The sequence below is a fragment of the Hermetia illucens genome, chromosome 1 (genome assembly GCF_905115235.1).
Source record: "Hermetia illucens chromosome 1, iHerIll2.2.curated.20191125, whole genome shotgun sequence".
Taxonomy (NCBI): domain Eukaryota; kingdom Metazoa; phylum Arthropoda; class Insecta; order Diptera; family Stratiomyidae; genus Hermetia; species Hermetia illucens.
Genome location: NC_051849.1, coordinates 95,953,374 through 95,965,894, shown reverse-complemented (window position 1 = coordinate 95,965,894; position 12,521 = coordinate 95,953,374). Strand labels below are relative to the sequence as shown.

The 12,521-nt window shown below is 44.3% G+C and overlaps 1 protein-coding gene across 1 annotated transcript; it reads left to right on the top strand.

Moving 5' to 3' along the window:
• The first annotated feature begins 194 nt into the window (after window positions 1-194).
• Window positions 195-10,497, top strand: LOC119647003 (transcription factor Adf-1-like). Its single transcript, XM_038047729.1, has 2 exons — window positions 195-415; window positions 9,470-10,497. Exons 1-2 carry the CDS (start codon window positions 277-279, stop codon window positions 10,171-10,173), a joined length of 843 nt encoding a protein of 280 aa, XP_037903657.1. The 5' UTR covers window positions 195-276; the 3' UTR covers window positions 10,174-10,497.
• Window positions 10,498-12,521: the final 2,024 nt, after the last annotated feature.

Here is a 12,521-nt window from a genome sequence, read left to right as displayed (position 1 = left end):
ATAAAAAATAAATAACACTTACCTGGATTTTCTCGATTATTTTCCTGAATAAATTGATGCACTGACGCTTTTTAATATAAAATACTCGTTACCATTATACTTTTCCAGAAAATGTGGAATTTCTCGTAAATTTTCTTAGAATTTCCTTCCGCTATTTGAACAGAAAGTTGCTGAGGCATCTCTACTTCCAGATGCGGATAGAAGAAAGGTTGTCAGTTGATAGTGTCAGACGTAGAAATCAGTTTTGTTTACAAACAGGATCTCGGCTTCAGAGAAATGGATGGTGATTTGTACCTGATAACACTCGTGAGGAATCGTCCCGTATTATGGAGCAAAAATTCAACTACCAAAAGCAATAGCGATGAAGATAGAGAACATGCTTGGAGGGAAATTTCTCAGAAGATTGGAACGGGGAGTAAGTAGCCTGTTGGAGCTGTATTTAAGTTTAATTTTAGGAAACTTTCCTGTTTTAAATAGACTAAATATTATCAAACAGCAATTATTAACTTTTCATTTAAAAAAAATACACTTAATAGTGCGGACAGCAGCTTTTTGCGTAGTACAGTGGCGAAATTAGAATATTTTTATGCGTTTCAAACTTAACGTTTTATTTCGCTCAATTTACTTTAACCTTTCTCCGTTTTTTTTTCACTTAATAACTGGTCAGAATAACAAAATTCTTTTCGTCTCCATGATTGTCATCTGGTACGGGTGTAACGACACTGTCTGTGTCGGTCAGACCGATAGTGCATATCCTCGCCAGATGTCCATACAAGAGACACTTGAAGCACCTCTTCAAAGAAATGTGCTCTCTAAGGCTCTCGTAGGTGGGTGGTCGCCGTCTGCCCCTTTTAGTTCTTCCGGATTCTGCTTTTAACTTTCTTAGCATTCATGCTTACAATAAAGTACCAGTGCTTGAGATGCTGATCCCATCGGGGCGGATCTTCATCTTCTCTTTGGGTTGGACATGGCCCTTGGCGTAGGTTTCTTCAAGGTGGCGGCACCCCTTTTTGTTTTGCATCTGCTGGTTTCTTGGAGGGGGAACTTCTCCTTTTCCCGAGATCTCTTGTTCCCCGTCCATTTAGGAGTATACGGTTAGGTGTCACCTGCGTTAACGTCGAAGGAGTAATTTTAGGGCTTACCTGCGATTATGTTGCATCTTCCCGCGATTTGTTGTTCAGAACTCTGAAGGCTAACAAGCTATGTTTGATTGCTTGGTGCTTCTCCCAAGAAGACTACCTACAGGAGATTCGTCTCGCAGCGCATTGCTTGAATTCTTATGGTGGAAGAAAAGCATTGCACACCCTCGACGTCCTTCAATCGCATGTGCGTGAAGAGTTGTATGCATCGTTCTGATCGTGTTGGTGTCATTTATGTGATGCATGGAATCGGGAAACATGCGCAAAATACCATCTAGACGCCATTTACATACCGACACACCAATATATAAATCGCAAGCACCATGTGCATCCCGGTTTTGCGCCGAGGTCCACCAATTCGATATCCCTAAAAGCTGTCTGGCGTCCTGACCTACGCCATCCCCCCATCTTAGGCAGGGTCTGCCTCGTCTTCTTTTTCTACCATAGATATAGACTTTCCGGACTGGATCATCCTCATCCATACGGATTAAGTGACCCGCCCACCGTAACCTATTGAGCCGGATTTTATCCACAACCGGACGATCATGGTATGCTCATAGATTTCGTCATTGTGTAGGCTACGGAATTGTCCATCCTCATGTCGGGGGCCAAAAATTCTTCGGAGGATTCTTCTCTCGAACGCGGCCAAGAGTTCGCAATTCTTCTTGCTAAGAACCCAAGTCTCCGAGGAATACATAAGGACTGGCAAGATCATTGTCTTGTACAGTAAGAGCTTTGACCCTATGGTGAGACGTTTCGAGCGGAACAGTTTTTGTAAACTGAAATAGGCTCTGTTGGATGACAACAACCGTGCGCGGATTTCATCATCGTAGCTGTTATCGGTTAGGATTTTCGACCCTAGGTAGGAGAAATTATCAACGGTCTCAAAGCTGTATTCTCCTATCCTTATTCTTCTTCGTGTTTGACCAGTGCGGTTTGATGTTGTTGGTTGGTTGGTTTTCGGTGCTAGCGTTGCTACGATATATTTTGTCTTGCCTTCATTGATGTGCAGCCGAAGATCTTGCGCCGCCTGCTCGATTTGAATGTAGGCAGTTTGTACGTCTCGGGTGGCTCTTACCATGATGTCGATATCGTCAGCATAAGCCAGTAGTTGGGTGGACTTAAAAAGGATCGTACCTCTTGCATTTACCTCAGCTTCACGGATCACTTTCTCGAGGGCCAGGTTAAAGAGGACGCATGATCGGGCATCCCCTTATCGTAGACCGTTGTTGATGCCGAATGGTCTTGAGAGTGATCTTGCTGTTTTTATCTGACCTCGCACATTGGTCAGGGTCAGCCTAGTCAGTCTTATTAATTTCGTCGGGATACCGAATTCTCTCATGGCCGTGTACAGTTTTACCTTGGCTATGCTATTATAGACGGCTTTATCGTTGATGAATAGATGTTGTCCATATTCCAACAGGTTTTCCATCGCTTGCCACAGAGAGAAAATCTGATCTGTTGCTGATTTGTCTGGAGTGAAGCCTCTTTAGTATGGGCCAATGATGTTCTGGGCGTATCGGGCTATCCGGCCTAGCAAAATAGCGGAGAATATCTTATAGGTGGTACTCAGCAACGTGATACCTCTATAATTGCTGCACTGTGTGATATCTCCCTTTTTATGTACGGGACAGATAATGCCTCTTTGCCACTCGTCAGGCACTCATTCGCTGTCCCGCACCTTGAGCATAAGTTGGTGAACCATTTGATGCAATTGGTCGCCTCCATATTTAACCAGTTCGGGTGTAATTCCAATAGCTCCTGGCGACTTATGATTTTTAAGCCGATGAGTTGCACGGACTGTTTCCCCTATACTTGGTGGTGGCAGTATTTGTCCGTCGTCTTCAGTTGGTGTGACCTCCAAATCGCCGATGTTCTGGTTGTTCAGTAGTTCATCAAAGTACTCAACCCATCGCTCCAATATGCCCAGGATGAGCATCGAGGTGTATAAGGCTTCATCGTGCTGACTTGTTGGTAAAACTTCCGCACCTGGTGCGGTTGCCCCCTGTACTTTTCGAGTTCACATGCTTGTTGGTTCTCCCAGGCTTCCTTTTTCCGTCTGTGAAGTCGCTTCTCCGCTCGACGGAGTTCGTGATAAGTCTCTGCGCGTGCCCGCCTTCTTTGAGAATGCAACATTACTCGGTATGCGCCATTCTTGCGTTCCGTTGCTAGCTTACATTCATCGTCAAACCAGCCGTTCCGACTCCTTTTGCGGCTGGGGCCAAGTATGTTTGTGACCGTATCAATGATAACGTTCTTCAGGTGGTTGTGAAGATCGTTTCTTGATGCTTCATCTCCAGGTCCTCTGTTGACTGCGGTTATTGCGGCATCCATTTCCCTCTTATAGGTGTCGCGGAGTGCTGTGTTGTGGATGGCTTTAGTCTTAACTCTCACCTGATTGTCAGAGGGGATTCTGGGTGGTGTGGTTATTCGAGCTCGGCGTACCATGCTAATGAGATAGTGGTCCGAGTCTATATTAGCCTCCCTATATGTTCTGACATCAACACGTGATCAACACGTGGTCAATTTGGTTGAAAGTGGTTCCGTCTGGAGAGGCCCACGTATGTTTGTGAATAATCCGCAATCCGTTATAATTTGCATTTTGGTGTAAGCTATGGGAGCCAGCGTATCGCCTGAATACGGGCTCCTTCCCTACTTGGCTGTTAAAATCCCCAAGTATGATTTTGATATCATATCTGGGACATGCTTCGAGGGTTCGTTCTACTGCCTCGTAGAAGGTATCCCTCTCCGACCCTGCAGTCTCCTCTGTAGGGGCGTGAACGTTAGAGGCTTATGTTTCTAAACTTGCCTCGCAAGCGCAGAGTGCATAGCCGTTCGCTTATGTTTTCAAAGCCGATAAAAGCAGGTTTCATTTTTTGGCTGACTAAGAAACCTACTCCGAGCACATGGTTTACTGGATGGCCACTATAATATATGTTGTAGCGGCTCTTCTCCAGGAAACCGGTCCCTGTCCAACGCATCTCCTGTAACGCTGTTACATCAGCCCTATATTGGAACAGAGTATCGGTTAGCTGCTCAGCAGCTTCATCTCTGTACAGGGAGCGCACGTTCCATGAGAAAATGCGTAAATCGTTATTCCGTTGTCGTTGCCGGGTTCGTCGTTGTGTAATCCGGCCAGTCCGAGGCTCCTGTTGTGGCTTCGTAACACGTTGTTTTCCGTGTAGGGTTGTCAGCCCTACCCAACCCCAAACCTGGAGGACCAGTTGGTACAATTTGTCCCGTTTTTAAGCGCGGAAGACTCGCCTTCATCTTTCTTCGTCTGCAGCTTTTCGTTAAGAAAAAGCTCCCAGCGGTCACCACGTGGAGGTGGAGATAGGGTTTGGTAGTAGAGCTGTTGGTGTTGGTTCGGCAGGCGTTTCCCAGGTTTTATGTTCCATCGTGGGTACCAATCCACGTTTCGCCCTGGGACCTATACTACCCTTTGACCACACCAAACTCGATTTGCTCCATCTTTATGTGCGCTCTTGGCTTTTTCTAAATAGATCCGACTCTCGATCCTGAGGAGCCTCCTGTAACTCTTTGCGCTAGGATGTGATTGGTGTCACTCTATCTTGTGACGCCCACTGGTCTCCCTTGAGCGCATACTTCTGTTATGAGTGTTCTACTGAGCGACGTACTTAAACACCTTTTTGCCTAAGCTGCTTGAAGCATTAGATGCTGCTGTCCACTGCCGAGGCACTGCAGTCAAGGGATACCGACGACCGGCGACCAGTTTGCTCACTCCCAAAAGCCCCCAGTACTGGGGTTCTGAGCCCCTGTATCATAAATTTCCAACTTCTCTTATCTCCGATGATAGTTGATTGTTCTGGGTCTCGTTCCCATAGTAATTTTTGTTCACGAGTGAGTGCCTTCCCTCCACCTACCCGACCTGCTCGTAAATATGTTCATGCACCAACACTTTCAAATATACTAAGTACAAGTGTATATCAATACGCATCCGCTGGGCAGTCCCTCATCCGCGTGAAGCTATGCGGTTGATGGGATATCTGGCAACTGCTATGAAATTTGGTGAGGAGTGCTCTATGAATACCCCCACATACAGCAAGTAGCGTCATTTTCTGCTCAATTTAAACGTCTTCTGAACCACTAACTAATCCATCTTGTTTGCGCGTGCGTGGGAATTTGTTAATGATGTTAATGGTTTAGCAATGAGCTGGTGGAGGAGCTGACATCGCTGTGACTAGCGTTGAGCTCCTAATCCCTTCGTTTTGTTTGTAGCCAGTGTTTGGTCTTTGCTGAACCAACACCAACAACTCTATTATCAAACCCTACCTCCACCTCCACGTGTTGACTGCTGGCACTTGTTTCTTAACGGAAAGCTACAAACGGAGAAGGATGAAGGCGAGTCTCCAGTGCCCAAAAATGGGACAAATTGAACCAACTGATCCTCCAGGTTGGGGGTCGAGTAGGGCTGACAACCCTACACGGAAAACAACTTGTTGTGAAGTTACAAAATGAGCCTCGGACTGAACTGACAACACGACAACGAACCCGATAACGAAAACGGAATATGGATTTGCGCAATGTAAATTGTACAGAGAAGGAGATGCCAAGCAGCTAGCCGCTACCTTGTGCCAACATAGGGCTGATATAAGAGCCTTGCAGGAGATGCGTTGGACAGGGACCGGTTTCCTGGGGAAGAGCCACTTCACCATATATTATAGTGGCCATCCAGTAAATCATGTGCTCGAAGTAGGTTTCTTAGTAAATGAACGGCTTTGCACTCTGCGCTTGCGAACAAATTTAGAAATATAAGCCTCATCAACGTTCACGCCCTTGCAGAGGAGACTGCAGAGTAGAAGAAGGATACCTTCTATGAGGCAATAGAACAAACCCTCGAAGCATGTCCCAGGTATGGTATCAAAATTATACTTTGAGGTTTTAACAGCAAAGTAGAGACGGAGCCCGTATTCAGACGATACGTCGGCTCCCATGGCTTACATAAGGATACCAATGATAACGGAGTGCGGATTATTTAGTTAGTAGTGTCACATGAAATGGCTGTGGGAAATACCTCGAATGGCAGTGGGAAATACCTCTCAGCCTTGATGAATGTCAGAACATATAGGGGGACCAATATAGACTCGCATCACTACTTTGTTGCCCTGAGGCTCCCAGCTCGAATAACAATACCACCTAGGATCTCCTTTCACATTGATGTGGGGGTTAACACTGAAGTCATCCACAGCACAGTCTTTCGGGAAATCTATAAGGGGGGAAAGGATGCCGCAATAACCGCAGCTAACATATATCAGACTTATCACGAACTCCGTCGAGGGGAGAAGCGACTTTACAGACGGAAAAAGGAAACCTGGGAGAAACAACAACCATGTGAACTCGAAAAGCACAGGGAGCAACCGCACCAGGTGCGGAAGTTTTAAAAACAAGTCAGCACGATGAAGCCTCACACACCTCGATGTTCATCCTGCCGAGACAAAGAGGGAAATCTGATTTCCGACAGAATGGGCATATTGGAGCGATAGGTTGAGTACTTTGATGAGCTACTGAACAACCAGAACATCGGCGAGTTGGAGGTCCCGCCAACTGAAGACGACGGACAAATACTGCCACCACCAGGTATAAAAGAAACAGTCCGAGCAATTCATCGTCTTAACAATCATAAGTTGCCGGGAGCCGATGAAATCACAGCCGAATTGGTTAAATATGGAGGCGACCAACTACATCAAACGGTTCATCAAGGCCTGGGACAGCGAATCAATGCCTAATGACTGGCAACGAGGCATTATCTGCCCCATATCACAAATATCACACAGTGCCGTAATTATAGAGGTATCACGTTGCTGAGTCCCATCTATAAGATATTCTCCACTATTTTGCTAGGTCGGATAGCTCCGTACGCCCTGAACATCATCGGATCATACCAAAGAGCCTTCACTCCAGGCAAATCAGCAACAGATCAGATTTTGTCTTTGCGGCAAGCGATGGAAAAACTTTTGGAATATGGACATCAGTTGCATCATTTTTTCGTCGCTATGATAGCATAGCCAGGGTAAAACTGTACACGGCCATGAAAGAATTCGGTATCCCGACGAAAATGATAAGACGGATTAGGCTGACCGTGACCAATGTGCGAGGCCAGATAAAAGCAGCAAAATCACTCTCAAGACCATTTGTCATCAACAACTGGATGCTGAGGTAAATGCGAGAGGCACGATCCTCTTTAAGTCCACCCAACTACTGGCCTATGCTGACGATATCGACATCAACAAGACAAGAACCACAGACGTACAAACTGCTTTCATTCAGATCAAGCAGGCGGCGCGAGATCTTGGGCTGCATATCAATGAAAGGTAAGATGAAATATCAGCACCAAAAACCAACCAACCAACAACATCAATTAGCACTGGCCAAACGAGAAGAAAAAAGATAGGAGACTACAACTTTGAGACCGTTGATAATTTCTCCTATCTCGAAAACTACAACTGAGAGCAGCTACGGTGATGAAATCTGCGCACGGTTGTTGGCAGTCAACAGGGCCTAGTTCAGCTTCCAATAGCTGTTCAGCTCGAAACGTCTCACTATAGGGTCAAAGCTCTTACTGTACAAGACAATCTTCTTGTCAGTCCTCATATATTCCTCAGAGACTTGGGTTCTTAGCAAGGAAACGAATTCTTGGTCGTGATCGAGAGCTTACATAACGACGAAATCTGTGAGCGATACGATGACCCGTCAGGTTGTGGATAAAATCCGTTTCAACAGGTTGCGGTGGGCGGGCACCTAATCCGTATGGATGAGGTTGATTCGGCGGGGAAAGTCTATAAGGGCAAAGAAGACGAGGCAGACCCTGCATGAGATGGAGCGATGGCGTAGGCCAGGACGCCAGACAGCTTTTAGGGACATCGAATTGGTAGATCTCGGCGCAAAACCGGGATGTCTGGAGTTCTTTATCAAGGCAAGCCGAGAGCGGATATCGGTTGTTGCGCTGCTGATGATGATGAGGGGTTTGGCCATTTTGACTTCAGCTTAACATAATTCCCCTAAAATGTGGAGATCGCCATGGGCTTTTTACTCCAATCTGAAATGATTTTGTGTTCGGTCTCGCTAGCCTGAATAGTTTATTCCAATTCTTATGAGTGATTCAAGGTCCTTATGAAAATTGTCATATTGTGGACTGCTTGATTGTCCCTAAGAAGGATCGCTTATGAGTTCCATTTGAATCACCTTGGTAGCAATACAAAATACAGCACCATAGTATTTTTACGGACGTCTTTTCTTTAGATGCGTCAAATTGTTTCAAAATATGCATTTACGGTTACTGGAGAAATTTTTTTACTACAGAACAAGTCTAACGGAAACTTTGTCCAGACAGAAGTGAGGAAGTTGCAACATGAAGGTGCTTTTTGTGCAAGTCGGCGAGAATTAGCTTGGTGCCTGGATGATGGTATGATAACCACATGGGACACAACGTTTGATTTTTTCCGTCTTTAAATAGAGTCAAGCTGCTATATCGGCTTTCTATTGGTTTGAAACTTTCGACGCTTGACAGCTTCAGTCTTTTGCGTTCAAAAGTTTAAGATAATTATTCCAATGGTGCTAAAAATGGAAAGGTGGTTCATCAAGATGTTGAGAGAAATTTTAACATGCTAGGGCACCGGCTTGTTGATCCTGGATTGTTATTGCTGGTACAATCGGACGCCTTCTTCAGTGTCCCTGTTACCCGCGGTTGACCTTATTGGCGTGATCGTGTTAAGTGGTTTGAAAAACAAAAACGCCAGCAGTGATATGTTAAGATTATCACGACTACCTAACGGTATTAGTGATGATAATGGCTAAGTGGTGATAATAATAGTAATGCCCCGCAGATGTAAACGGGGGGATATTCCGATCGGTGGTTGGTTAGAGACTTGATGTTTAAGGTTCGCAATTAGTTATAAAAACAAACGGGAGAGAGTTAGTGATATTTCCCTCCGACCATTCCTTAGGTTTCATCGTAAAAATACTTACTCCCGAAGTAAGTTGTTGATCGAAAGTGGCATCTACCTTCAGTTTGAATAACACAGTGTGTAATATCCCAGCATTTTCAAGAGATAGCTCGTATGGTTGTCCATGACAGATCAGAGAAATAATTGTAGGTTAACTGGTAGCATATAACCAGTTGTAAGCAGTCGTTATTTCCTTTACAGTTGTGGAGTTGGAGCGGGTGGACGATCGCTAACTGCAGACCCAAGTTTGTAGAATTTTCTTTTTCAATATTTAATTAAAATATCACTTAGTCTTGGTAGTGTTTACAGTACCGATTAATATCATATAACTGTTGACAAATATTAAAAATATATTTTTTTCGATAGGTGATTGGATTGAGGCGCGATGGCGCAGTCTTCAAGAACGCTTCCATGCTGCCCTTAAGCTAAGTGGCACAAAACAACCGAAATTCAAATATTTCAACGAAATGCTATTCTTAGCACCAGAAGTGAGAACTCATCAAAATAGAAAAAAACTAATTTCAAATGAACCTGAATTTATAATCACTAAGAAAGAGTTGGAGGATTATAGTGATGATGGAGACAGTGAAAATGTGTTTGAAGAAATAATAACTGAGTCCGAAGAACCTCAAACGGTGGATCAAACCACGCACACTGTTATCACGGAGATCTTTGGTGATGAATGCGATTCAACAGAACCCGAAAATGAGAATAACCCGCAGCATACACAAAAGCGCCCGTCATCACAACTTTATCAGGGAGACATTGAGGAGGAAACTGTTGACGTGGAGCAACCCCCAGTGAAAATGTCCAAACTAGAATCGTCAGCTACTATTAAAATCAAGGAAGAAAACGAAGCAGAAGCTATTACGACAAGTGCTAAAGATTGTGAAGATTTTAAAGAAGATTCGAAGCCAATAGAAATGTTAGCCCCCAATTCTGTAGAAAAAAGCAGTGATCGTTGTGAGGATACCATCTTCGGCGAGCTTGTTACTGTTATGCTTAAGGGAATTCCGGACGCAAAAAAGAAACAAGCTAAGAAGGAAATAATGAATATTTTGCTTTCATAGAGTAAAGGAAATATGCATGCATGAATTTGTACAATAATTGTGAAGTGGCGATACCGCCAATGACTATTTAAGTGCATTAGATCGGTTCAATCCCCCTTTTTTCAGGTTTTATTTTCTGTTTGTTTGCTTAATTTTGTTCAAATGAGCCCACTATGCTACATTCTTTTGTATATGTATGTTAACACTTTCTTAGTCACTCGATTTAAAAGGCAATAGACCGCCGATTTATGGAAACTATTATATATAAGATTAATTTGTCCACATATTATAAGATGATGTTCTGCCGGTGAAGCATAAACAGTAAATATAGGAATATTTTAATAACGATGCCTTTTAATTGCCTACGGTTGTTTTCCATTTTCCACTGTTAATGGAATTGAGGGAATTCTGCGTTAGCCACTCAATCCGATGGTTAGGTTTCGAATTCTTGTCGTCATGGATATGTTGTGTTCGTCATCATTACTTTCATAGCATTATGTGTGATAATAGTGAAATTGAAGCACAGCCTCATTGAAAATTAAAAATTTGGGAAGAAATAACAATAACAACGAATATGGTAGACTGTGTATACTCCACAAAGGAGGGAACGGGAAACAAACCATTGTTAATAAATAATGCGAACCATGTGGGGCTTTAGAAATCTGATCTGTATTAAACCACGGGGTGCAAGAATACACTCAAAGTATTCCTTGCTTATCGTAAAAGGCTAAAGACTAAAAGGGATAGAAATGTGTGGCTTAGCAACCTGTGAAACTGATAAGTATTATCAGAGCGACACATGTCAATGTAAAATGTCACCTGTTGCGTCGAGATAAAATCTCAGAGGAATTTGAGGTCCAAAACGAAATCTATTAGATTTGCCTTCTGTTTCCGACATTTTTACTTCTCCTTATTGAATACGCTCTGCATGGAGGATCTGGACGGCTTCAACCGACTATACCACCTTTCAGCAAAAACATTACCTATACGGATGATATCTGCTTGCTGTTTTACCTAGTTATGGACCTTGGATTTGCAGAAGACGGCAAGCAGAGTTGGACTGAAAATAAACATGGAGGATCAATGCCAACCATATATTCGGCCAGTAATACAGGGGGGACAAACTGTACAAATTGGTCCTCCAGGTTGGGGGTTGGGTAGGGCTGACAACCCTACACGGAAACCCGATGTTACGAAGCCACGAAAGGAGCCTCGGACAGGATGGACTTTAAAACGTTGCGCCAACGATTATTATTATTATTAATATAGATCACTCGGATCACTATCTCGTTGGCATGGTGCTCCGAGCTCGAATAACAATACCACCTAGAATCCCCTCTGACAATCAGGTGAGAGTGAACACTGCAGCCATCCACAACACAACCCTCCGCGGCACCTATAAGAGGGAAATGGATGCCGCAATAGCCGCAGTCAACAGAGGACCTGGAGATGAAGCATCAACAAATGATCTTCACAATCACCTGAAGAACGTTATCATGGATACGGCCACAAATATACTTGGCCCCAGCCGCAAAAGGAGTCGGAACGGCTGGTTTGACGATGAATGTAAGCTAGCAACGGAACGGAAGAATGCCGCATACCGAGTAATGTTGCATGCTCAAAGAACGCGGGCACGCGCAGAGACTTATCACGAACTCCGTCGAGCGGAGAAGCGACTTCACAGACGGAAAAAGGAAGCCTGGGAAAACCAACAAGTCTGTGAACTAGAAAAGAACAGGGAGCAACCGCACCAGGTGCGGAAGTTCTACCTACAAGTCAGCAGAATGAAGCTATACACCTCAATGCTCATCCTGCCGAGACAAAGAGGGAAATCTGATTTCCGACAGAATGGGCATATTAGAGCGTTGGGTTGAGCACTTTGATGAGCTACTGAACAACCAGAACATCGACGAGTTGGAGGTCCCGCCAACTGAAGACGACGACAAATACTGCCACCACCAAGTTTAGGGGAAACAATCCGTGCAATTCATCGGCTAAAAAATCATAAGTCGCCAGGAGCCGATGGAATTACAGCCAAATTGGTTAAATATGGAGGCAACCAGTTACACCAAGTGGTTCATCAACTTGTGCTCAAGGTATGGGACAGCGAATCAATGCCTGACGATTGGCAACGAGGCATTATCTGTCTTATACATAAAAAGGGAGATATCACACAGTGCAGCAATTATAGAGGCATCACGTTGCTGAGTACCATCTATAAGATATTCTCCGCTATCTTGCTAGGCCGGATAGCCCCATATGCCCAGAACATCATTGGCCCATACCAAAGAGACTTCACTGCAGGCAAATCAGCAACAGATCAGATTTTCTCTGTGCGGCAAGCGATGGAAAAACTGTTGGAATATGGA